Consider the following 27,168-nt stretch of genomic DNA (forward strand, 5'->3'; position numbering starts at 1 on the left):
GAGTTTTTAATTTAATTTTCTTTGCACAATTTCATTTTAATTATTTGCTCTAAGGAGTAATAACATTTGGGGGAAACGTTTTAACATTCTACTAAATATGAAGTGTCATTTGGACCTCTTTATAGCTATTATAGTTAACCTTATGGCGTTCAACAAATTAGCAAATTCCAAACCAAACTAAGCTATAAAAGTCCCCGGCATGACAAAATATGAATCAATTCAACGAGGAAAAACAATAAACAAAAACAAATATTAGACACTAGTACAGCAATAAATGGCAACCACTTAAATACAGGATCCTGATTTGGAACAGGCACACACAGAATGTGGTGGGTTGATCATGTTTTCGAGCGGTCAACCCTCCAAAAACCTGGGACAGTTGTGTAGCAGTACAACATAAGAACAAACCGTTAAATCAGTTGGAAAAGGCTTGACTCCTCGGATCGACAGGAAGCATAGAAAACTTACAAGAAAGACAACATACACAAAGTAAGAGTCATCGCAGATACCGAAAGATAGTTTAAATCCAAATACAACTAATAGATAATTCATGTTTTCCCAGACTAACATATTAATCAGTACATATCGAACGGATTTGGTGTAAAGAAAAGTCATAAACGGTCAGAGAAAAGCATGACCTTGTTCAACGCCAAAATATAAGTTTGGACAGAAAGTTCGATCATAAGTGTCCATAAATGTATATCAATACATATTTAGTTAATTTTAATCTAAAATTACAAAGTCAATTTTGGTATCGATCAATATCTAAAAATCTTACTACAGTGTTATATTGATAACATTAAAGAATAAGTTTATTCAAAGCATCAAAAGGTTTTCATAGTTCGCATCTTATTCTATGGGCTCTATAAACAAAATCTCCATTAAAATTAGGATGCGATATTTCGTTTGTAATAAGTCTTTATACTTGTACAGACAACCTTACAAAACTCGGGAATGAGGTGTGTAAAGCTGAACATACTTGGTGTGGACGTCATAACCACGATCGGAAAAATGAACGTCATATATTTGTGAATAATTTAATTTTGGATGTAACACGTCTTCTGATTGGCTGAAAGTGTTTTGTGTATCAGCTCATAGACATAATTTTGTCATGTGACCGTGACGTCACCAACGTTTTTTTTTCAAAATTTACTCCTTTAAAATGGAAATTAGAATTAAATTATAAGGAATGACTGTAATATTTTTTCTGTCTATTCGAAATAACCTAAAAAATGTGGTGCACACTTTTAAATAACACGCTACGCGGGTTATTCAGTGTTCACCACATTTTTAATTTATTTCTTCATAGACAGAAAAAATATAACAGTCATTCCTTAAATAAAAGTAAAACTTTCGATAAGAATTGTCACCAAGCGAAAAGACTAACGTCGCTCGTTGATTATTGTTTACGATTCAACCAATTCTCTACAAAATAATCTTGAGAAGAGTAAAGTTGTACAGTTCAGAAATTCATCTGCAAAACAAACAAAACAAAGACATTTTTTATTTGATAAACAATAAGTTTGTATTGTATCAAATTATCAATATTTGGGTTTATAATTGACAGAACTTTTAAATTACGCTGTGATGACAAAAGCTGTAGCAAAGTAGGCAAACAGAGCATTGAGTTAAATTATTGTGAAGAGTAATTAACCCACACGGGGGAGGTTTCCAATACAGTACATTTACTTAACCGTTTGGTACTCTGGTCTAGTCAGTAATAAGTTATGGTGCAGCCATCTGGGATACCAGAGTGTTTAATGCTGTCCAGCACAAAGCTGTCAAGATTTTATTGGTGTAGACAGATATTCCACTAATGATGAATCGATGGGAAATCCCGGAATATGTGTTGGAAACTCCAATTGTTAAGAGGCTGTGGTCTTTCGTTTTTATACCCTGTGCTAGATGTAAGCTTATGATCATAGACTGAACTATAGAATATTGTAATGGTGTCACAAAAATGTTATTGTTACATGAGAAATTGGTGTTGTAGAACTATGACAAATTTAAAAAATTGTAATGTTGACTTTTATACCAATCTAGTTGATGTTTTGCATAAAAAAAGATATTTTACAAATAAACAATGTTTTATTTGATGAACATAATGATAACCGGGAAAAAAGATGAATATTGTGAAAAATGTAAGGTAAAAGTTTAGATCTATAAATTGTTTAAGGTCAATTTTAAAAATTAATTACATTTGTCTAAGAATATGTCATACAGATATGTTATATGAAGTGCTTTTAAATACTATACTATTTATATTCATAGATTGAAGTTATTTGAAATAATGTTATATTATGGGAATTGTATGTGAAAAATATATTTAAAGTCTCTCCTAATTTAAAAAAAAATGGCACTTGTATTTTATCTTTTTAGATTGTTTGTTTTATATTGTGTATATTCTTTGTCTTGTGCAAGTTGTGATACTCTAATAAAATGTTAAATCGTGAATCTAAAGCAAAAAGGTGTATGTATTAAAGATTTTAAGTATTTTGTTATAACGAAATTTGCCAATTATATATGTTACAGGCATTTGCTAAATTGAGACAAGTTGTAAACTGCCTGAATTTTCAGGTAATTCATAAAATGCCTAACCTTGATAAACATTATATAAAATAAGTAAAAATACGACGTCATTGTATTAAATGACTGAATTTTTAAAACAAAATTCAACAAATTGCCTGTTCAGGTTAATATAATTTGTAGAACAATGATATCATTGAGATACATGACCAAAAAGCGGCAAATTCACAAAATCTTGCAAGAAAAAAAGCTAATGGTTCAGTAAAATTAAGTTTATTTTCCAGCAGGGAAAGTTTTAATGTCTATAATTAGTAGTCACAGTGAAACTGTGGAAATATGTACTCATTCCGTATTTCAGAGGGTCATTTTAATATTTTCATGATGGCAAAGTTTACAAACAAAAAAGAAAATCTAGATTCAGAGCAGAAGTGTGTTATATGGATCAAAGAAAATATGAATATTCTGGTTGATTGTTTGTTTTATGTCCAGGTGCAAATATTTCGCGCATATTTAGAAAGGATACGAATGTAAACACCCCGCACAGCCAAACGGGTTTTACTGTCGGATGGGGCGAACTCCATATTGCTATACCCTAGTCAGCCCTTGGGATGGACAATATTTTGAACGAAATTTAAAACGTTCAAAAGTCAAAAGATGTAAGTTAACCTCATCATATGAGTCACGGATTTAGTCAAAATTATTGTATTTAAGGAGCCCCTAAAATATTTCCGGACATCCATAATTCGAATTTACGATATCCATAAATCATTGAGGAATTTCGGAGGTCCTGAAATAATTGTGTACCTCGATAAACATTTAAGGATATCCTGAAATTAAATTTTTCAAAAATGACAAGAGGGAACACATATCTTCTCTTATTTTGTAAATTTTTGTATATAGTTTGTGTGAAACTGGAATATCCAAGTCTACAAAAAGATATATTTTACTGTTTGCGTTAAAGTAATTACACTTAGGTAAAATTCTGCAGTATCATAAGAGAATTATTGATTAATTTGAAGCAAAAATATCATTAAGGTAACGGTATATGTCTACTTGATCTAAATTTTTTTAAAATAAGAGAGCAGCGAACGATAACCTTCCGTGTACTTTTAAGATGAGTTACAGCAATAAAGGTGCAATTCTTTGGACATATTGGTTATTTCGTTATATTTCATGGAGGTTTTGTCTCATGTAGATCCATCACATAGCTTTTCGGTCAAACTCCTTTAAGTAAATGTTGATATTAGATGCAACAGATTGTAGTGACTTTCCAAACAACTCAAAATACCGATTGTGTATAACTGGAATTCCAGTGCCAAAATAAAATATCTTCATTTTAATGGAAAAATTCATTATGTTTAAACACGTTTTGTCAAAACAAAAAAATATTCTCAAATGGAGAGACATAATTAAAAATTATTAGTCACAATATCTTTATTACTGAAAATTGCATCAAAATTACTTAATTGTGTACAAGTCAGGTATATGTTCTTTCATAAAGGAGAGAGGAAAGATACCAAAGGGACATTCAAACTCATAAGTAAAACAAAACGGACAATCTGGTGACAAAAAACGAAAAAGACCAAAAAGACAAACAACAGTATGCAAAACACAACATAGAAAACTAAAGACTGAGCAACACGAACCCCACCAAAAACTGAGGGTGGTCTCAGGTGCTCTGGATGGGTAAGCAGATCCTACTCCACTAGTGGCATCCGTCGTGTTATTCGTGTAAGTGCAAACCCAGTGACAATTCTAATTCGGTTGGACACATTAGAGGAGAGAGAACGGGATTTTGGTTACGACATTTGGAACATATCCGTCGTCATCTGTGAAACAGATATTCCATAACGGTCAACCAACTCGAAAGGATTATTTCAACTTCACCACTTTGAATTCTTGATTTAATAGCTTCCTTGTGAGTAGCAAACTCCTATCAAGGACATCATGATAGGAAATGGAAGCTCTGGAATATCGTATCAACTAGGAGATATATATGCTACATAGAAATGGAAAGTTTGCAATTAGGAAGCTGAAATCATCTCTTTTGTCGTAAAGTTTTGTTCTCAACCGACCATCGTTGTCAATGTCAGATATGAGGCAGACTTAACTGTATCTGCTGTATCCTTTAGTTCAAGTTCGATGGGATAGATGTGTTCAACAGTAACCAAACTTTGAATTATTTAGTAAGAGGACTATAAAGTGGAAAGTGAAGTTAAAGGATAATGGTAGTTTCTTTTTATTCTTCCTAAGAAGCTCCTGTATGAAGTCAGCATCACATGAATAAAGGAACAAGTCGACAAGAAGAGGAGTACAGTTGGTTCACATAAGAATGCCGATTGTTTGCTGAAAAACACGTCCTCCAAACATTACAAATGTGTTGTTTATCTAGAAATCAAGCAACTTGATAAAGTTCAGTTTCCGAGAATTTTTTGTTTGAATCAGAGTGATTTATTTTTACAAAGTATGATTTATTCCTCCCCAAGACAAGATACCTGTATCTACGTTGGTCTTTTTTTTTAAACAAAGCAGGAACAATTGTTTCAATGTTTCTTTTGATTTGGAATGGGGAATACTTAGTAAAAAAGTCAAATGTGTTAATAGTATTGAAAAATGGAAGAGTGTTAGATTGTATGTACTCTAACAGATCTTTGGATTTTGTTAGTATCTACATCTGATTCACGCCGCCCTTAGAATATGTAGTTTCGCAATAACGTTGAAGCCCAGCTTTGATTGCTGATAAGATTGAGCGTTTCTGATGAAGGTTAATCCAGAAAACAATTTCAGAAAGGCATATTTACTGGCGTGAAATCATAATAATGTTTACATTTTCGGATATTTTCAGGACCATTGTTGGCCCTTTCTTTTAATTCACTGAATCTCCTGTTTTGCACGATCTATGGTACGCTATAGTGAAGGCGAATAAGAAACATTGAATATATAAAATAAAACTACAAACGAACAAACAAACAAAAACTAAATGTGAAAAATATAAAGGACCTTTATTTTAAGTAGATTTATGATACCGTTCAGTTTTTTGTATCATTTGATCTCATTTGATATTTGATCACTAAAAATTAAAGGGACTATTAGCATACACGATTAAAACATTCAGACCAAAATTTGGTTGAAAGGGTATTAGCTGTCAAATTCATGATAACCTATTTGACTTTAAATTCTCATACTTGATTCATAACATACTAAAACGTAAATCCAAATTACAAAAAGTTCAAAAGAAACAATTAAAAATGCATAGACTCTGTATAATGTATTAGCATTTCGTGCGTATTTTAGACAAGACGCCATCTATTTAACCATCGAGATTACCTCCGAAGACTGCCGATGGTCATTCGACTCGAAATAAACATAAATAGACCGGGACAGAGACAGAGAAGCACTTAAAGTTGTGTAATTACGATTTTTCCAGGTGTGTTTGATTTCATGTCATAGATTACAAAAATGTAAATCATGGTTTTTACCTGGATATGAATGATTTCTTGTGGTCCGAATCGGTCAAAGAAGTGTTTTTATTTTATAATGGATCCTTTGTTTCACTTTTCAATGTTAACATTCTTTTCTTTTAAATAACTGAACACGCGTAGGGCATGCGTAACACATCTTCAGCTAAAGGTCAAGTTAGGGTTACATGAATACGGTTTCAACTGAGGTTGAATTAATAATACATTTTGGATGTTTCGATCTTATTTTGATCAAATTGAACAAAACTGACGGTCAATATAGCGAAATAGTACTTCATTATTCCGCTTTTATAACTGTTCGAAACAAAACAAAATAGTATTTTAATATTTTGTCTAAATGGCTGCGAATGCCCCTTTAAAAACATATTTACATGGTGTAAGCAAGTATTGAGATATTACGTATGAAAAAAAATCTGTCTGTTATTGAATTGGGCTCGAAACAAATCCGTTAATGAATAGGCGCATAGCAATATGATCAAAGGGTACTTAAAAATAAAAAGAAAATCTACCTGAGGTCAACTTTGCCTCTAGGAGTTGGAACCATAGTTTCTTCACAATTTCAAAATGTATAAACGGACAATTTAAGAAAGGTATGTTTACTGACGTGAAATCGTGTCAGTAACGACGCACTGACTACTAAGTTGATGATACCCTCGGAGACTGATACTCAACCAACGGCGGTATCGATTCAGTGCTATGAAAAAATAAAATATCACTTATATTAATTTAATGCGTCCAATTGGAACCTTAGTTTCTTGAAAATTTATAAATTTATAAACCCACATTCTAAGAAAGATACGTTTACTAGCGTGAAATCATGTCGGTACCGAAGAACGTGACTACTGAGCTGACAATGCACCCGGAGACCAATAGTCCACCAGCAGCAGTATCGACCCAATGGTATAAATATGAAAATAACACTTTATAAATTCTATGCGTCCGGAGCGCTTTTCTGGATTTACCTTTATCAGGAACACTCATAGGCAAATATTTGAAAACCATAGATAAACAAATATCGAATCACATGAGGAGCTATATATGATCAAAAGAAACCTCAAATAATAGCCAAAAACCTTCATTTTGTGAGTTAGATCCTTAGACCAAGTTTTGCAAATAATTTCCGACTAAATGGCCACCGTAACTTGAAAAAAGCTAACAGTGAAATTGCTCTGCTTAACCTACAAACCTTTCTTCACACAAACTATACAGATAACTGGAAAATATTGATTATTTATGCATACAAATGTTGCCAGTGTACAAGTACAAGTGAAAATGTCAAAATTTGAATAAAATACCAAAAAATCTGCCTAAAATTTCGATCCATAAAATATCCACCTATTACTCCCAAGGAAATAATTCGGAAGCAGAACAAAAACTTTTATATGTTAAAGAAAATAGGCCTGGTCAAAATAATTGCCAAAACAAAATAGTTTATACTTAAGTTTAACCCCGAGAGTAGTTTGGCTTTGTGTGGTCTTTTTGTTCACTTTTGGATTAGTACTCAAAAGAATAAGGTTCAATTTCTCCTGGATTTCTTCCACTCACAATGTCAAAATCCGACAGTTATTAATCTCTACTAGAATTTGAAAGTAAAGATCGTCATTTTTGATTAACAATAATATTACGATAGTCTATAAACTAAAATGTACTGTTGTAACTAAGACATTTTTGATACAATATCCAAAATTATGCATTGAAGGACATCCGTGACTGACAAGAATTAATTCGTATCTGAAAAACTATTCTTTCGAATTGGTTTTGGATGTGAAAGTTCTGTTTAATTATTTTTGCAGTAATAACTTATAATTTATTCTACCAAAATTGCAGTTTCGAGTCATCCTCGTGCATTTAGTATTTAATTAGATATTCTGAATAAGTCATTATGTTGTTTGTACCTCAAAGTACACGCATAAAGCTTTCATACTAAGAATTGTGCATGTGTGTCGGATGATTAGAAGAAATTTTTAAATAGCCCTTGTGTAAAATGAATTAAGTGGAAATTACTTTTTTGCAAAAACTTTGTTTTGGCCATCTCTAAGCATTTATATATTGATTACATGTTGTATAAATATTACAAGATGCTTTATGTTATGGTAAGTTTGACAGTATGAAGAAACAGGTATGGCAACATAAAAAAAATCATCAAATAAATGAGTTAAATGTCGCAAGACAGCTTTACGAAACAACTTTCGTCCCAAACCGCGTATGGTATATACATTTGTCAACTCGTACGATATTCAAGAGCTTGCAGCTGCTACTCAGACTTCGTAAAACGTCATCGGTATCCGAGCACAAACTTGATGAGCCAGGGTTTTGTCAAAGAACGTCTCATCCTTTTTCTGAAAAAAAAAGTTCATCGGAAAGTAACAAGACCTGTTAGATAAATATTCAGTGTCTACTTCACAAATTATACAAGATGTTCTTGAATTAAAGATTCTAGATTAGATATCGTTTTATTTACTTTACAGTTTTCCCATCATTTGTCTTTGTGCTATTATGTTCCTTTTGGCCAAATGAATCTTGACGTGACTTATACTGTCTGCATTCAGCTATATGGTTTTTGGCTTTGGGTGTTCCTGATGCAAGTGAGTCCAGCGGTGCGATTCAGATGCGAGAGGTTTTTACTGTGGTGTGTTCATTTTGTTTAACATTGAATTTATATTTTCCTTAATTTGTACTTTATTGGGAAAGTGTATACTAGTACGGCATTATGTTATAATATTCAGTTTGTACTATCTACTACAAAAACGTTTTTTATTAGCGTCAACTATCAACTACAATAACTGTTTGCTTCTTTGTTATATTTATTTGTATGTTTGTTTGAATTTTTTAGTTCGTTGTGTTGCATTTCTGTGATATATGTTTACACAGTTTTGGCTGCAGGATCCCAACTATTGTCACATTAACCAACTATGTCTGCTTGGTTTGCTCACCTAATTTTGTCAATATTAAGGAACTATAAACAACTGTCATACAAGTGGAAGTTTTAGCTAGCTATAAAACCAGGTTTAAGCCACCATTGTCTTCGGAAAATGCCTGCACCAAGTCAGGATCTCTGACAGATGTTTTCCATTCGGAACGACTACGTTAGACTGTATCAACGGTTGGTTGATACAGTCTAACGTTTGATTTTGTCAGTTTTTTATGGACTTCCCCTGTTTAGCTCACCTGGCCAAAGGGTCATGAAAGCTGTTGCCATCACTTGGCGTCCGTTGTCGTCGTCGTAAACTCTTTCAAAGATATTTTTCTCCGATGATATTGAACCAATTTCAAACAAACGTGTGGTGAATGATCATTATGGTATATTAGTATAAATTTTGTGTTTTTTTATTCTGGTCAGTCAAGAAACATGGCCGCCGTGGCTAGAAAAAGACATAGGGGGAAATGCATTTATTGGCTTATATCTCAAAAATTGAAGCGGTAACAGCAAAACAGACTGTAGTTAAAATGATCAACAGGTCAAGATCAATTTCCTACGAAATTTCCAGACAAATCGGACAACCAAATTTGGAGTTAATGCCCCTGAAATACCATTTTTTATGAAATTTCTCAATATTTGGTTATTATCTTGAAAATTATTACAGATAAAGAGAATTTTTACGTAGCAAACATATTCAGCAAGGTCGATCTACCAATAAGTCGAAGGACCGAATTCCTCAACTGATCACTTATAAGAACTGTTATTGCCATTGAAAGACTATTTTTAATCTCTCTTTTTTTTTAGAAACTATGATAGAAAGACAGAAAGTTTGAATGGCAAAAATGTTCAGCAAATTAAGACCTATAAAAAAGTTGACTGACCGAAATTGTCAATTAAACCCTTAGAAGAGTTTTAAACCTTGAAACTTTACTTGGCAAAAATGTTCAGCAAAGTAAGACATACAAATAAGTCAACATGACCAAAATCATCAATTGATTCCTTATAGGAGTTATTGCCCTTGAAAGATGTTTTTTTTTTTATTTTGGGGTGCGTTTTTTTTTCACAGAAACGATGATAGAGAGAATCTTAAAAAGTCAAAAGTGTTCAACAAAGAAGACCTTCAAATAAGTCAAATAACCAAAATTGTCAATTACCCATTAGAAGAGTTATTGCCGTTAAAAGATTATCTTTACCATTTTTTGTTAGTTTTTTGCAGAAACTATGATAGAAAGAAACTTTAAATGGCATGCTTAAACACCCATTAATAAAAATTAAACAGCAACTTAATCATTGATGCAAGATCTACACCAAAAATACCTTTATATCAATGCATGTTTGTCTGAATATTTTTAATTAATTTTTTAGGCAAGAAAGTTTTATGTCGTTGTTAGTTTCTGGTTGCATTACAGTAACCAGTCGTTATAACATGTCAAATAATGTTTTTCTCTCTGACATCATTGGTTACATGGTGAATTTGCTTTGTCCCTCCGTTTATTATTACATGCTTCTACGATCGGTATTTTTCTATTGGAATTTCTTATCCTTTTTTTTATACTAAAAACCCCAAAAAAAAGTCCGTGAGCAAGACATGTACTTCATGAGTAATACACCAGGTACCTTCGAGACTAAAAGTATGAAAAACCCCAAAAGTAAAACGTTTGAAAGAATAAAATAAAATGAAAGCATGCACCAAACAGAACATCAAACCCATCAAAGTTCAACATTGCCTGATACATGGAGGTTCTGACAGTTCACAAGGATCATTACCGACCAAGTGAACAATACATGATATCGATTTACGATCGCGCGACACATTTTTGTCGAGCCTGCGACTTTTGTCGTCGGCGGCGGCGGCGTCCACAAATATTCACTCTGTGGTTAATGTTTTTGAAATTTTAGTAACTTTCTTAAACTATCCTGGATTTCTACCAAACTTGGACAGAAGCTTGTGTATGATCATAAGATAGTATCCAGAAGTAAATTTTGTAAAAAAAAATCCTGTTTATCCGTATTTTACTTATAAATGGACTAAGTTTTTCTACCAGTTAACATTACATTCACTCTGTGGTTAAAGTTTTAAAATTTGTAATAACTTTCTTAAACTATCCTGGATTTGTACCAAACTTGGACAGAAGCTTGTTAATGATCAAAGGCTAGTATCTAGAAGGAAATTTTGTAAAAATTTATTTCCTGTTTTTCCGTATATTACTTATAAATGGACTTAGTTTTTCTTCCAGTTAACATTATATACAGTCTGCAGTTAAAGTTTTTAAAACATTTATTAGATTCATAAACCATCCTGGATTTTTACCAAACTTGGACAGAAGCTTCTTATTTATTTATTTATTTCATTAACTGTAAATATATTATTTGCAATCCGCTATCACACTGAAAACATAGACAACAGCAAAAGTAGGCGAGACACTGAGTTCCGCGGAAACCTTGCGAATTTTTTTGAATAACCTTCAAAATGTAGGTCATTTTATAATATTCAGCTTGAGCGTAATTTATGGAATGACTTGAATTTCCGATTGGTAGACAGAAAGAAAAGCTTTTCGTAATTGAAATTGAAAATAACACTTCATATATTTTGTACATCCGGGACTTTTTACTGGATTTACAATCATTCAGAACGCTAAAACAGACCTTAAAGGAAAACACCTGAAACAAATTGAGCTATTGAAAAAAGTAAAGATTAAGCTTTAAGCAGGAACATATATATTGATATTAGATATACTGTTCCCAGCTTTAAGTTATTCTGATTTAATGACATCTATGAAGATTACTTGTCGAAAGTTTGACATGAGTTTTGGAGGTGTGAGATGTGTGTCATCCAATCAAAATAGTTCAAATTGTTCAGCTTGTAACAGGTTTTGGTGGGTTTCGTGTTTCTCAGTCTTTAGTGGGTTTCGTGTTTCTCAGTCTTTAGTTTTCTATGTTGTGTTTTTGTCGTTTTCCTTTTTTGAATATCCCTTTGGTATCTTTCGCCCCTCTTGTAAGGAAATATAATGTGTTTGTCGTTTATTTCAAGACTTGTTACAGTAATCGATCATGAATATTCGAAATCCGATTTAAGAGAAACAAGAGTGCACACGCTGAAATGTCTCGCCTTCTTTACTAATCATTGATATTGTGTTGATAGTCCAAAATATAAATCTTTATTACAACTGTCACATAAACTTAACATTAACCAAGTAAACTAAACATTGACAAATGAACCATGAAAATGATGTCAAGGTCAGATAAACCATGCTAGGCAGGCATGTACAGCTAACAATTCTTCCATACAACAAATATAGTTGACCTATTGCTTATAGTTTAAGAAAAACAGACCAAAACACAAAAACTTAACACTGAGCAATGAACCTTGAAAATGAGGTCAAGGTCAAATAAAACCTGCGTGACTGACATATAGATCATAAAATATTTCCATACACCAACTATAGTTGAACTATTGCATATAGTATTAGAAAAAAAGACCAAAACTCAAAAACTTAACTTTGACCACTGAACCATGAAAATGAGGTCAAGGTCAGATGACACCTGCCAGCTAGACATGTACACCTTACAATCATTCCATACACCAAATATAGTAGACCTATTGCATACAGTATAAGAAAAACAGACCAAAACACAAAACTTAACTATAACCACTGAACCATGAAAATGAGGTCAAGGTCAGATGACACCTGCCAGTTGGACATGTACACCTTACAGTCCTTCCATACACCGAATATACTAGACCTATTGCTTATAGTATCTGAGATATGGACTTGACCACGAAAACTTAACCTTGTTCACTGATCCATGAAATGAGGTCGAGGTCAAGTGAAAACTTTCTGACGGGCATGAGGACCTTGCAAGGTACACACATACCAAATATAGTTATCCTACTACTTATAATAAGAGAGAATTTAACATTACACAAAATCTTAACTTTTTTTTCAAGTAGTCACTGAACCATGAAAATGAGGTTAAGGACATTGGACATGTGACTGACGGAAACTTCGTAACATGAGGCATCTATATACAAAGTATGAAGCATCCAGATCTTCCACCTTCTAAAATATAAAGCTTTTAAGAAGTTAGCTAACGCCGCCGCCGCCGCCGCCGGATCACTATCCCTATGTCGAGCTTTCTGCGACAAAAGTCGCAGGCTCGACAAAAAATGGTGTGAAATCCGTGTGTATACGTCCATGCAAACGGAGTGTAGTATGAAATGAGACAATCAGCTATACACATACGGTCAAACAAATAAAAGTATGTCTTTAGGTAGAGGCCACGAACGTTAATATGGATTCAAATATATGTTTATTCTGCCACAGTGATAAAGATATCGAAGACCATGTGATGTGTACGAAATTTTGAAGAAAAAAAATTCTGAAATGTACTTTTCGTCTTCTGAATGCGTCCTCTAATCTGCACAGTTCATATGGTTTTGGATAGCCGTTACAAAACGAAATAAAGGCCATACCTACTGACTTAGTTCCTTATCTAGGAGAGGGGAAATTCTTCCTACCTGTTTTATAGCCCTCGATCGAATTCATAATTACAATCTGAATTTATTTTCTTCGTAAAAATTTTAAGTGACGGGAACTGCAAGTCTTACAGAAAGTTTAACCTCTGTTCCGTGTTCTTTTGCAGCAAACTGTAAAGTATTCATTCTGTTTTCCTCATTTATATACTAGTACCGAATTTCATCATGGATAAGCCAACGTGTGTAAAATGTGGAGCAGGAATTGCCTACCTTTCCAGAAATAAAATATTTACTTGAGCTCTTGTTAAGCGATTGTATTTTTCTAAATATTCTGTTGTTCAAAAAGGTATTGGGTTGTTTGGTATATGTCAAGACAAAAAAGTAGAAATTTTAGAGGTTATTGTATGGTCTTTGATATTCTTGCTTTAGTTTTCTGTTGTGGTTATTGTATGGTCTTTGATGTTCTTGCTTTAGTTTTCTGTTGTGGTTATTTTATGGTCTTTGATGTTCTTGCTTTAGTTTTCTGTTGTGGTTATTGTATGGTCTTTGATGTTCTTGCTTTAGTTTTCTGTTGTGGTTATTGTATGGTATTTGATGTTCTTGCTTTAGTTTTCTGTTGTGGTTATTGTATGCTCTTTGATGTTCTTGTTTTAGTTTTCTGTTGTGGTTATTGTATGGTCTTTGATGTTCTTGCTTTAGTTTTCTGTTGTGGTTATTGTATGCTCTTTGATGTTCTTGCTTTAGTTTTCTGTTGTGGTTATTGTATGGTCTTTGATATTCTTGCTTTAGTTTTCTGTTGTGGTTATTGTATGCTCTTTGATGTTCTTGCTTTAGTTTTCTGTTGTGGTTATTGTATGGTCTTTGATGTTCTTGCTTTAGTTTTCTGTTATGGTTATTGTATGGTCTTTGATATTCTTGCTTTAGTTTTCTGTTGTGGTTATTGTATGGTTTTGATATTCTTGCTTTAGTTTTCAGTTGTGGTTATTGTATTGTCTTTGATGTTCTTGCTTTAGTTTTCTGTTGTGGTTATTGTATTGTCTTTGATGTTCTTGCTTTAGTTTTCTGTTGTGTTTTGTTGACTGTTTGATTTTAAGTGTAATAATATCTATACCTTTTCGGTAAACAGGAAGTGGATGATCAGTGGATGTGAAAACGCATCAAACAATAAACCAAACTCACATGAAGCTTCTTTCCATATTACAGAAAGTCTTGATTTGTAGTTCCTGAAAAGAATGCGACTGAAATTTCGTACATGACCATTAAATGTAAAAATATTTAAGTAATCGGTTAACAGGATGTGTATGAGCAATAAATCTGAAAATCATCACGATTAAACATGCTCACGTGAAGCTTAAATTTGAAAAAGCCTCGATTTGTAGTGCCTGAGAAATGCGACGAAAATTTCGTATGTGACCATTCAGTGTAAGACTATATATAAGTATTTGGAAAACAGAAAGTAGATGAGCTATGAATCTGAAAATGCATCAAACGGTAAAGCATGTTCACATGACGCTTTAGACCAAATTTTAAGAAGCTCCGATTTAGATCTTGATGAAAATGCCACCAAAATTGATAGGACGGACGGACGAAATGACGGACAGCGATAAACCATTCGTTTTTGTTCGGGTATAAATATACGCAACTTCCTGTTGTTTTTTTTTTTAATTGAAGAAGAATACAAAATATTACTTTGACAACTCACTGGTTAATCTGTGAATAAGTCAAAACGTGCGGGAAAATGAGTATATACTTTTATTAAAAATTGTTTCAGTTCACGTCTTAAATAATTTCTTTGAAATCACATTGGTATATTTGAAGTTTGTGATTTATTCACTCGCCAAGGTGGTTCTAAAACATTTCGTGTAAACAAAATATTCTTTTTCAACGTCTGTGTTCAAAGGATGTATAGTACTGTGTATGGATATGAAAAACAATTATTGAGTTACTAACCATTAGCTTTGGCAAAATTAAAAATTCTTTTAAGTGGACATTACGTACACACTAGCGTGCAATACATCAATTTGCATTGCCTATTGCAGACAGGATTTTAAAGGTAAGCACTTTTGATATGATAATGACGATTGAAAGTGTTCATTTGCAATGTACAAATACATCAACAATTAAATGTACCGTTAAGTTCAAATGTATGCTTAATATTATCATTTAAAAAGCTTTCAATTATATATTTCTTGTCAGGTGCATAAATCGGTCGAAATCATATTCAGGTATTTATTGCCGTCATTACTTAGTATACCATTATCAACCATTAAAACCGTTTTATGTCTTTATAAACACGAAAAGAATAAACACCATGGGTAACATAGAATATGTAATTTAATAAACAGAAATAATACTGGATTGTCAACATACACTTTAATAAATAAAGTATTAATTTAGATATTAATAAAACATGAAAGGCAAGTGTAAAAAAAATAAAACACATATGAAGTTAAGTGTATAGGGTCTCAACAAGAATACATGATCCTTACATGAGTGTAAAAATCTTAACTTCTGGTAACAAATGCGGCGCCATATTTATTAAATTCATTTTTTACTACTGGTTGTTCTTTTCTGTCGTATTGCGGGTATATACGTCTCATTCCATTATAGGAATATTTCCACGAATTATGCTTTGCAAAAGGTTCTTGACTTGTGGCCATTACTTGCATGGCAGTCTTGTGGGGCACTTCCGGTGGCTTATACCAGTCTGTAGTTTTGGTTTCTAGTTTTGCTGGTCCACTATTGGGAGGTTTATACCGTTTAGGGAACCTTCTGTGCACTGGGGGTTCCCCGGTTGGTTTTCCTTGATATGTCACAGCATATGACGTATTTAGATCAAAGTTTACTGGTACACGATCATTGTGTTTTAAGTAAACATTGTCTGTGTGATGAAGTCTTAAATCTGGCAATATCAACCGTCTCCCTAAAGTGCGATCATATCGACCCTGCAAAAAAAAAAAATGTATTCAAAATACAATATATAAATCTACTAGTCATAAAAGTTCAATAGAAACTTTCCATATAATGAGGGGGTGGACAGGGGGGTACCCTTCTCCCACCTCCCACTTTAAGAATCTTTTTTTCTCTCCCACCTATTTTTTTGTATAAGTATGAGTATAAGTAAATTATTTCTTATTACATAACAATAAGGAGATGTGGTATGATTGCTAATGAGACAACTATCCACCAAAAATCAAATGAGGTGGATGTAAGCAATTATGGGCAACCGTACGGCCTTCGACAATAAGAAAAACCCATACAGTATTAGTCGGCCCGACATGAAATATATGAAACAATTCAATTGAGAAAACTAACGGCCTAATTTATATAAAAAAAAACAATTTACGAATAACAAATATGACAGACATGAACCAACGACAACCACTGGCTCCTGACTTGGGACAGGCACATAAAGAATGTGACGGGGTTAAACATGTTTGGGAGCGCACAACCCTCCTCTAACCTGGGATAGTGGTGTAACAGCACAACATAAGAACAAACTATAAAAATCAATTGAAAAGGGCTTAACTCAGCAGATCGATACAAAGCAGAAAAACATCAAACAAAAACACGGACCGGACGTGGCAGGGTATATATCCTTCCCTCATCATTAACAACAAAAAAAGACACAACCCTTACCCTAATCAAGTACAGATCTGAGAGTACTCGCAGTTACTGACAGCTAGTTCAAAGCCAATAACAACTAATAAAAAAAAATCATGTATCTAAGACTAAAACATCAATCAGTACACATCCAACATCCAATGGATTTAGTGTAAAGACGTCATTAACAGTCAGAGAAAAACATGACCTTGTGCAATGCCAAAATATAGGTATCGACAGATTGTAGTACCGTGAAAGTACATATGTGTATAACAATAATATTTAGTATGGTTTTAGTTTACTGAGAACAAAATCAATATTTATACCAATAAAAACAATATTCAAAGATTTAACTACAGTGTTATATGTCTGCTTAGATGGAGTTTAAGATGTTGTATCAAGAATTATCATGCATTTCCTGCCAATTTACAAAAATGCTACATGCAATATGAGGTCGTTACAGTTCACAAGATATGCTGTATATTGTTGAAATCTGTATGTTGTCCTCTAAATGTCTTTTGTTTATTTTCTCGTTTGTTTCTTTCTCATTGACGTATACAACCCCCCGCCCCATAAATCTATTTTTATTCATGCTAAATCAATTCAAATTCAGACTTTGAGAACCAGGGGTAGTAGACATAAATAATGTTAAAAAACTAAATGTGAAGGATATGACCATCATGAAACAACTACAAAATTAATTCGCAAACGCTTTGAGAATGAAATGATTTCTTTTGAAATTCTCACTTTCAAAATATGTCATAAATTGTTTTCTAATCATATTATCTCAGTTTCTTTTTCTTTATTTTCGAGTTCCAGTTGCTCAGACCCACGAGAACTACGAATAGAGGGCAGGCTTAGCTACTGTTACTATAAGATTATAGTGGTAGGAACAACTTAACGTTAAATAAAGAAAATAAACTGCTAACAAATATCTTAAAATCTGTGACCAACATAATAAGAGGAGTCACCAATTCCATGACCATGTAAAAGGTCTCCTCATACATGTAAAGAAAAGCAAGAAGACTCTTCAATATTAAGCACCAGAATAAACTAATTTCGTTTTTTCTTCACATAGAACAATAACTGGTTATACATATTTTTCCACTGGAATGAACTAATTTAAACATGAAATGATTCTGTGTTTTACAGACCGTATATAGATAACATTAAAACATGTAAAAAGACACGGTAATTTGAAAAGAATCAATAAAAAAACCAATACAGACATACGACAAAAATATGCTAATCAATATAAACACAACTCTGTATATTGTTTAAAATTCTAAACTGGTAATCCTATATAGAACTTCTTCATGCTAGCCTGAAAACAGTCAATGACTTCGCTTTTAAACACGTACAATTATTTACATATTGATATATAAGCTCTTTAAAAAACTGTAGAAAAACTGAATACCGTATATCTTTTTTGACTTGCATATGAACCTGGACTTGTTAAAACGGATTATCAGCCTAATACTATACAGCGCGATGGAGTCCTAAATAAAATAAAACTAATTTGTGGATAAAACAATGTTTACATCGAATGAAATATACTTTACGTCTCGAATTCAAGGCAATTTGTTTTGTCATTTTGGATTGGAAGTTTTATTCGAAAACTGGGGCTCTTCGTTGCTGATCTTAATAGCCAGCACTTTTGTTGGGTACTGAGATTTCATAGTGTTATGAAAATAATTATGATGATAAAGAACTATTCATTTCATGGATTTCATTTACTCCATAACATTTCAAAAGTGTTGTATGTATTAACTTATGAGAACTGCTCCTTAAAATTGTATAAATCTAACACAATTGATATTTTTAAATCAGATTACTGTTATCAAACAACTGTTTAATTATCACAGCCATTTTTAAATTCAAGCATTGTTTAAACAACCCAATAAGTACATAGACCTGTTCAAATATCATTTTTCATTCACGATTATTAAACACCTATATGATGGCACTTTGTCTTTATTCATGATAATGTTCCGTGAAATAAGAAGAAATTATTTTACTGTTAATTGAACTAAAATATTAACACCTAAATAACATGTTTTATTTTCCCAGTCACGCATGTAAATCTTTCATCAGTTAACGCGAGAAGAAATATTTTCCCATATTTGCTTGGACAAATCAGTTAGTTAAATATAAAGCTGTGGATTTGGATCGTTCTCAGTTTGACTTTTCAGGTGTTATGCAGTTTACTTTTGGGTCCCTGTAAGGTACAGCCATTCAGCACAAAAAAGACGTTACTGTAACTTTCGCGGCAATAGCAGACTTGTCGTTACCTTTTTTAAAAAAGGACATTCAAATTTTTAAATTTGTTTTGTGTCTAGTCGATTTTTCAAAATCTTGACAGCCAGCCAGATAGAACACAAAAAAATATTAAACACAGCGCGTATCCATGATCTTAACATGATGCCATTCAATTTGACGCCATTTAAAAAAAATTGATAAATCATCTTATCTACTTCAAACTACACATTAGAATTGAATGTTTTATTTTGAACCATAAAATAATTAAGGACATGCTTAAGTTCAAATGTCACCTTAAAAATCATAGTTTCTTGATTTTCGATACATTTTCTGAGTTGTTTTATTTTCGCAGACTTCCAGAAACTCAATACTCAACTTTGGCCTAGCTTTGCTATTCAACCCGGCGTACTTCGGTGTTGCAAAATATTCAGTCGGGTCTTTTCCCATTAGTAATGTTAACAGCTCATTGGATGCTTGAGTTTTGAACTGAATAATAAACATCATAGCACTGATCCAAGATTCTGTCAACAATGCAAAGTATTTGAAAAAAATTTTTTTTACAAGTTTTATACTCACATCACCAAAGTATACTCCATGATCCTGGAAAGAGTGTCGGTTATCGTGCTCAGAAAACACATTGGAAATTTTGTAGTTGATCTGAAAGAAAGATAAATCGTGAGACGTGTTTATTATGGAAAATAACAAATAACAACTACAAACAAGTCGAAATAACCTAAAGAGAAGACGGGTCAATGAAATGAAATTACCACAAAACACAAAGATAAACTGAGGTGACACGTACTCTACTAGAAACCGATAGATGCCCGGCAAATTTTACCCTCCGGTAAATTATTAATATTTTTAATTTATCAAGACACAGAAAACTATACAGAAAAAAACAACCAACATCAAGACAAATTCCCTGCACACACAATACCTCATGAATGCCTGGACGTCTCTTCTGTCGAACAACATTTGGTCTGTGTCGTATAAAATAGGACATTGCTGGATAATGGTCAAGTAATTCCATCAAATAGTATAGAGCTTTTCCGTCTTTTATAATTTTGGCACAGTAATGGTCGTCAACTATCCTACCCAAAGTTATTACATAGTGGCGTTTATCTGATCCTCGGAACTATGTAGTACTTATATATACTCTTTAAACCTACCAGAAGTTATCATTATTTTCGATCTTATACCAATTACCGAGACATAATTATCATTTAAATCAAAATAATATAATTTAATATCTCTCATTATTATTTTATTTTTAATAGCTATTATTGCATGTCTATTGACTAACGTCTTCGGAGTATTATACATTCATCGAAGCGATAATATGAACAAATCTGTCTTAAATTTAGCTTTAACTTTTGCTGCGGTGGTTACCGCTTTGAAATTTTTGCGCCATTAATTGATTGCACATTGCATTAATATATATTTCCACATTAAACAGGTTATTAATATATATTTAATTGAAGTATAATATAAGTTCTCAATTAGATATACGAAATGTATTTACTATAGAAAAATCTCTTTAATCTCTCGGATACAAAAATTAGAACAAAAATATTGTGTTTTAAAACTGTTTATTTTTTGATAGTATAAAAACAACAAGAGGTCAAAATGACAGCAAATTGTTTGTTTTTTTTTAATTTATTAGTGTAATTGTTAAAGCAATTAAAGGCCATAACTCCTAAACGACACAAGTGAAAATCGCAAATACCGAATTGGACCTGTTTTTGTCATCAGTAACAACATATTAAAATTTTAAAAGCATCACCCACCCACCTGACGTACAATCCCATGTCAATAACCAGATTTGCGTCGGAGAATTCGGTTAAAAATATAATTTAGACCAACAGCTAAAACAATGCTTTTTTTTAATTTCGTACAAAATGCAGACACTTCAAGTTCAAGAAAATAATGCGATGTGCATTATCTACATCAAGGGTCATTATTAATTGGCAAAACTGATATCCCACATTAAAACCAACACATCCCCTGTAATATAATATGTGACCTTTCGGGGATATAAGTTTCTCATATAGTTATATTATTACTTTTTCTTATTTTCAAAAAGATGATAAAAGTTTTGATGTCATGATGAATCTATTCAACGCAAATGTTCGAAGAACAGATTTTTAAGTGCATGTTAAGTCATACAATACCAAATAGTTCTAAATACGACTTCTCCCCAGAAGAATTTAACATGTATGTCAATGACTTGTTAATTTGTTTAACTTATTTCAGTATTCCCTTGATATAACATTGATTTATAGCCGTATAAACATCATATTTGATACCATATCATTTGAAATTGACTAGTTACCGGTCTGATTTAAATAGGGTATCTTTAATACAGGTATACACCACGAAACTTCGCACAAACTGAACATTTAATTCGAACATCAGATTAAAATTCATAGAAATTATCATTTCTTTATCGTGTAAATTTTATATTTAAATAATTTTTAATCCAGCGTTTTTTTTTTTTGTATTCTGCTAAACAGATAAAATATAGATACCATGGTTTTTGCACGAAATGGTTCCGGTGGTGGAGCAGGCTTTCCGGGTTCGACAAATTGAGCGTTCATCATGGAACCAGTACTTGTATCACATGTTCTTTCCAATTTGGCACTGTTACTTCCACGATGGACGAACTGAAAGAGAATATGTCTGTATGTACAAAAATAAACACCAGAGCTGGGATCTTAAGCTTTGGCACATAGAGGTTACCGCTCTTACGTCGAAAACTTTATCATGAAATAACAAGAAATTTACCAATTCTTCCTTTAAGTAAGAATTGTTTGCTAGGTGGTGGCCCTTCTGAAAATCCTGGCTCTAAAAGAATTTGTATATTTTGTTTCTTTCATTAGCCTTCATCTCTTTATCAGTTTTAAGGTTCAGAAAGCATATCTAAGGTGTAAATCTATTGTAAGATTTTTCTAACATTACGAAACTATAAAAACTATTTATACCATTATATAATCATGCTTAGATATACATTAATAAGAAAGTGGAAAAACTGATGTGTTAATATCTTTACAAAAATGAATGTCCTATCCATTTATTTGATTAACTATGCAAATCTTGATTCGTCTCCTCAAAATGTGTATAGGTAAGCTATTTAAAGAGTAAGCAGGTTTTTTGGGATATTCTTGACGCTTATCTCGGCTTAAATTTATTGAATAAAATGTCAAAGTGAAATTAAATTAAAATCAATAGTAATGCACTTATGTATTTAAACAAATCGTGATATGATGAAAAAAACATGGTCCCACTTAAAACAAACAAAATAGTTATTTCAATAGGTATATCCACTTATATTTTATGAGCTAAATAAATATGAAATCTACATATCTTTAAATGTACATATTAATTTGTTAGGCCTGTAAAAGGCTTTATAAATGTTTGACTTACAATGAAGGGGTATTTTGATAACCATAAAATAATGAGTTACTCTACAACAACAATGAAAAGATAGCATGCTTAACTCCGTATTACAAAATGTAGATGCAAATATACAACTAACTGGTATTTTCTAACATGCATAATCAATATAAATAAGAAGATCAGTACTTTTCAGATCTCGTAAAACAAAAGTAATAGCATCTAACAAGGGGCATAAAGATGTCCATATAACTGCCATCAGCCATTAAAATAAAAATCAGAACGAAAATATATATTTCACCAAAAATAACAAAAGAGAAAGATCTCCTTTAACCAAGTCATCCTGCCATCACCATTACTTATGTTTTAAGGAAAATATGTTGTTTTCTCTCATTCCCTTTTCAACCCCTTTATTGCATCAAATAAGAGGACTGCATTTAAATCTTAATTATTAAGGGCCTATGATCCATTGACGAGACTTTCAATTGCGCCCATTTATGTATGGCTTAATCCGTCAACAAAAGGTGATTCAAAAGAAAGTTTTTCCACTCTATTTGTGTCCGACACAAATTTAAAAAAAAAAACCCTTCACTTCTTTCGACACTTATCGTCTCCCTGGCAATAAAATACAACAAAGTACGGAGCAGCTTCGCAACTACATTAAATGCATGGTACACTGCAGATGTAATGTTAATTTGAATGCATATCATAATTTGACAAATGAAGACATAAGAGCATTTTTTTCTATATAATTTGTTATATTCTGAGTATCATGCTAATTTGCATGCTTAATTTAAAATTCATAATCCTGGTTGTTCAAAATGGAAATTTTAATAACATAGCAACTCGGAAATAACTGTGAATAAAAGTTTATTGATCATTTTCCATTTTGAAGAATTTAATTATATTTAAACATCATGGTACATTTAATAATTAATGTAAGCAAGTTAAAGGGGATTTAAATTGGGTGACATAATAAGTTTTGACAATAGAAAATACATTAGAATGAATCTTTCTTTGTTGTCTTATCGGTGCCATTCTTACAATGATAAACAAGTTCCATTATTCAACCTTCTTTTTTGTTATACGATTTACTAAAAATGAGTGTAATTAAAAGATGGCCTAGAATTTCTTAACTGTGTGCTAAACAAAATAAGATACGATCGAATCCTTTTCATATTGTGACAATTGTTTATATTATTATTTTGAAAAGACATTTTGAGAATAGTCCTTTTATTTATTTAAGAATTTGCAAAATAAGTTGACAATGTATTATTTAGGATGTGATCATATCTACAATTTGTTGTGACAGGACTTGATCAAAAGATGAGAAAAATATTTTTTTGAATTTCAAACTATTTACTGTGAGCATAAAATTTTAAAAAGGGTGTAATTCAATATAAAAATCTTCAAAAGATGAAATTATAGGAAATAAAACTTGCTCGAAGTATCTAACAACATATTTCAGATGGTAAATATGTAGAAACAGAGAGACATATATACATTGTATAGATATGTCTGTGGTAGAAATAATCTGTCAACTTTGAATAGCATTAAACTAAATTCTAACTGTCATTAAATTATAAATCGAAATCGATATAGCACAATATACGTAAATAGAATTTGAATTTAAATAAACAATTGAAATTAACTAGCGAATACTTACCCAAGATCCATCTGGATCCACCGAGGGAACAAACTGTCTTCCTCGTCCCATTTTGAACTATTAAAATTCTTAATATATCCTCTTCATTCCGTCAATTAAAAAAAACTACCAAGTCATTAATTTCGATTAAATTACATGTTGTCCGTTACTTAACAACTTTCATATTTAAAACTATTAGATTCACTACATGTAAATCAGATCACAGGAAATCAATCGTACTTATCAACGATCAGACATTTAACTGTGACGTATCGCTGGCACAACCGAGTCCTTAGTTACCACCCGTAAAAAGGGGGAGGTTGTCGGTCAAATAAATACAACGTAATCTGTGTTCAAAACACAATAGGCATTTAATTGAATAGCTCAATTAAAAGTATTTGTTAGTTAATGGGTCAATAATCGCAGGAATTAAAGGGAGATCACGCAATTATTATCAATAAAATATTTGAAATTAAATAACGCTAAAATAAAATTATTTCCGTCTCAGTTCAGCCCGTATTAACATTGGGATAACACGTTAGTTTCATCGTTTTTTAAACGTTCTTATATTTGGATAAATTATTCAAAATATAAGATGTGTGTTGGATAATAATTCGAATATTTATTTATTGGTAAATTTCAATGAGACCTGTGATTGAAAATCCATACTATATATATATATATATATATATATATATAAAATCTTTTATGGTAATATTCTTTACAAAGCACAAAAATGTCGGCATTCACCTCAAAAGCTAACCAAACCTTTAAACAGACTTATTCAGAAGGGATATAGTTACGATACTGTTGTCAGATCATTGAAGATGGCATATGTTGGTATTAATATTGATTCACTCATAGGGTCTTTGCATCGGAGATAAACACATTTGTTCTAAAACAAGTTGTTGGCATGATACGGGTTATGTTCTTCTCGTATATTTTATGATGGTATGATACTAAACCCCTAACGGGAGGGATTGTGCTTGATTTTCATATGATGAAGACATAATCTTTCAATCAGTTTAATTGAAGTCTGGAGCTGGCATGTCAGTAACTGCTAGAAGTCCCTTGTTAATTTATGTATCATTGTCATTTTGCTTAGTTTCTTTTGTTACTTATTCTGAAATCGGACTCGGACTTCTTTTAAACTGAGTTTTACTGTGCGTATTGCTGTGTGTTTGTTTATTCTACATTAGCTAGAGGTATAGGGGGAAGGTTGAGGTCTCACAAAACATGTTCAACCCCGCCGCATTTTTGCGCCTGTCCCAAGTCAGGAGCCTCTGGCCTTTGTTAGTCTTGTATGTTTTTTTTTAATTTTAGTTCATTTATATGTTTTGGAGATTAGTATGACGTCCATTTTCACTTCAACTAGTACACATTTTTATTTAGGGGCCAGCTGAAGCCCGCCTCCGGGTGCGGGATTTTTCGCTGTGTTGAAGACCCATTGGTGACCTTCAGCTGTTTTCTGCTCTTTGGTCGGGTTGTTGTCTCTTTGACATATTCCCCATTTCCATTCTTAATTTTATATTCTGTGACTGCATCCTACAGTAATTTGTAAACTAAGATCCTCTACGATAGACAATTCAGCTGATCTGTAATATTCCATTTTCATGCCTTATATATCATGTACTGTGTTACGACGCTAGATAAAAACTGACGAGGAAAGGTAACACCCGGCCACCGAAAGCTTGATTTTTGTCGAGCCTAGGTGGTCGAGTTGTCTAGCGCAAGGCGATTTGGTGCCACGATATCTCAGTAGCATGAGTTCGAATCCCGGCCAGGGAAGAACAAAATTTGCTATCATTGTTGGGCTGTTATTTAGACGAATTATATATATATATATATATATAAATCAGAATATTAGGATTTTCTGCATACAAACGACAATTTTGGTGAGATATGGGTGGTAGTACGTTAAAGGTATCAATTACCCTCTTTTCTGTTTCAGTAAGAACATAGACTGGGCAAAATAACCGTTTTCTTATCACCCTTTAAAAGTACATGATGTTTCGTCGCCTATGGAAAAACGTTAGATAATTTTCAACATAGCGTTGTAAAAGCAAGTGTAGCTGTTCTATTGAAGACATGCATTATTCAAAGGTTTACGGCAATTGAGAAAACCAAACGAACTGAATATCTCAAGTTATTGTTATTCTTAATCTTTACATATGAGGTCTTCAAACAAATCATCTTAATGTGTGGTTGTTATACAGTTTTGACAGAAAGACATAGGTCATGCCTATTTGGAATGAATGTTGATTTACGATTCAAATTGGACTCTCCTTTTTATCATGAAACAAAATACAATCTTAGAAGACTATTGAAGATATATCCTATCCAGTAAAACAATAAATGAACACCACTTCGGTGTCTAGTAGAAATAAAGATTTTTCATTTATTTGTGGGGGGGTTAGGGGTTAATAAGTTATGACAAAAGAAAAGTAGTACAATACATATTAGGGAATCAATAAAAAATAACTTACTGTAAACACTTTCACGATATCAGCCATATGCTATCTACATTCTTAATGGTAAGCCTAATTTCAAAATAAATAAGGTCAAGATTTATAAATAATTAAAGATAGTACACAATGTTTCAAAGATCATAGGGATTTTTAATCCTACCTTTTTACATCTTTAACATGTTTGTATTTATAATTATTTTATGGATTAAGGCACAACTGTCAGCTGAGGGGAAACCGCCGAAGTTGGTCTAGCGATTGAGTGTGGAAGGTGGTGGGTTAAATCCCAAGCCAGGTCAAACTCAAGACTTGAACATTGGAAGATGAGGCTTCTCTGCAGAGCATGCAGCATTCAGGAGTAAGAGCAGTCTTGTCGGCTTGGAGTCAGTATAATGTTTCTG

The 27,168-nt window shown here is 32.4% G+C and overlaps 1 protein-coding gene across 2 annotated transcripts; it reads right to left on the minus strand.

The window, feature by feature from the left end:
* Positions 1 to 15,718: 15,718 nt before the first annotated feature.
* On the minus strand, positions 15,719 to 24,587 carry LOC127733317 (testis-expressed protein 36-like). Of its 2 annotated transcripts, XM_052242694.1 has the most exons (4): positions 24,324 to 24,587; positions 21,793 to 21,927; positions 19,841 to 19,921; positions 15,719 to 16,347 (listed from the first exon to the last, which is right to left on the minus strand). In XM_052242694.1, exons 1-4 carry the CDS (start codon positions 24,372 to 24,374, stop codon positions 15,907 to 15,909), a joined length of 708 nt encoding a protein of 235 aa, XP_052098654.1. In that variant the 5' UTR covers positions 24,375 to 24,587; the 3' UTR covers positions 15,719 to 15,906. The 2 variants fall into 2 exon arrangements, with proteins under 2 accessions (XP_052098654.1, XP_052098655.1); XM_052242695.1 differs by lacking the exons at positions 21,793 to 21,927; positions 24,324 to 24,587 and adding an exon at positions 20,202 to 20,395.
* Between the last annotated feature and the right edge of the window lie 2,581 nt (positions 24,588 to 27,168).

This window comes from Mytilus californianus, unplaced genomic scaffold (genome assembly GCF_021869535.1).
Source record: "Mytilus californianus isolate M0D057914Y unplaced genomic scaffold, xbMytCali1.0.p SCAF_3, whole genome shotgun sequence".
NCBI lineage: Eukaryota > Metazoa > Mollusca > Bivalvia > Mytilida > Mytilidae > Mytilus > Mytilus californianus.

What these genes read in the sequence shown, in the direction of transcription:
- LOC127733317 (XM_052242694.1), bottom strand. Translation starts at nt 24,374, where the DNA reads ATGGGACGAGGAAGACAGTTTGTTCCCTCGGTGGATCCAGATGGATCT. An exon ending in TGGATCCAGATGGATCTTGG is followed by an intron (nt 21,928 to 24,323) that starts GTAAGTATTCGC and finishes ATTCTCTTTCAG; the next exon opens with TTCGTCCATCGTGGAAGTAA. An exon ending in CATTTCGTGCAAAAACCATG is followed by an intron (nt 19,922 to 21,792) that starts GTATCTATATTT and finishes TCTTTCTTTCAG; the next exon opens with ATCAACTACAAAATTTCCAA.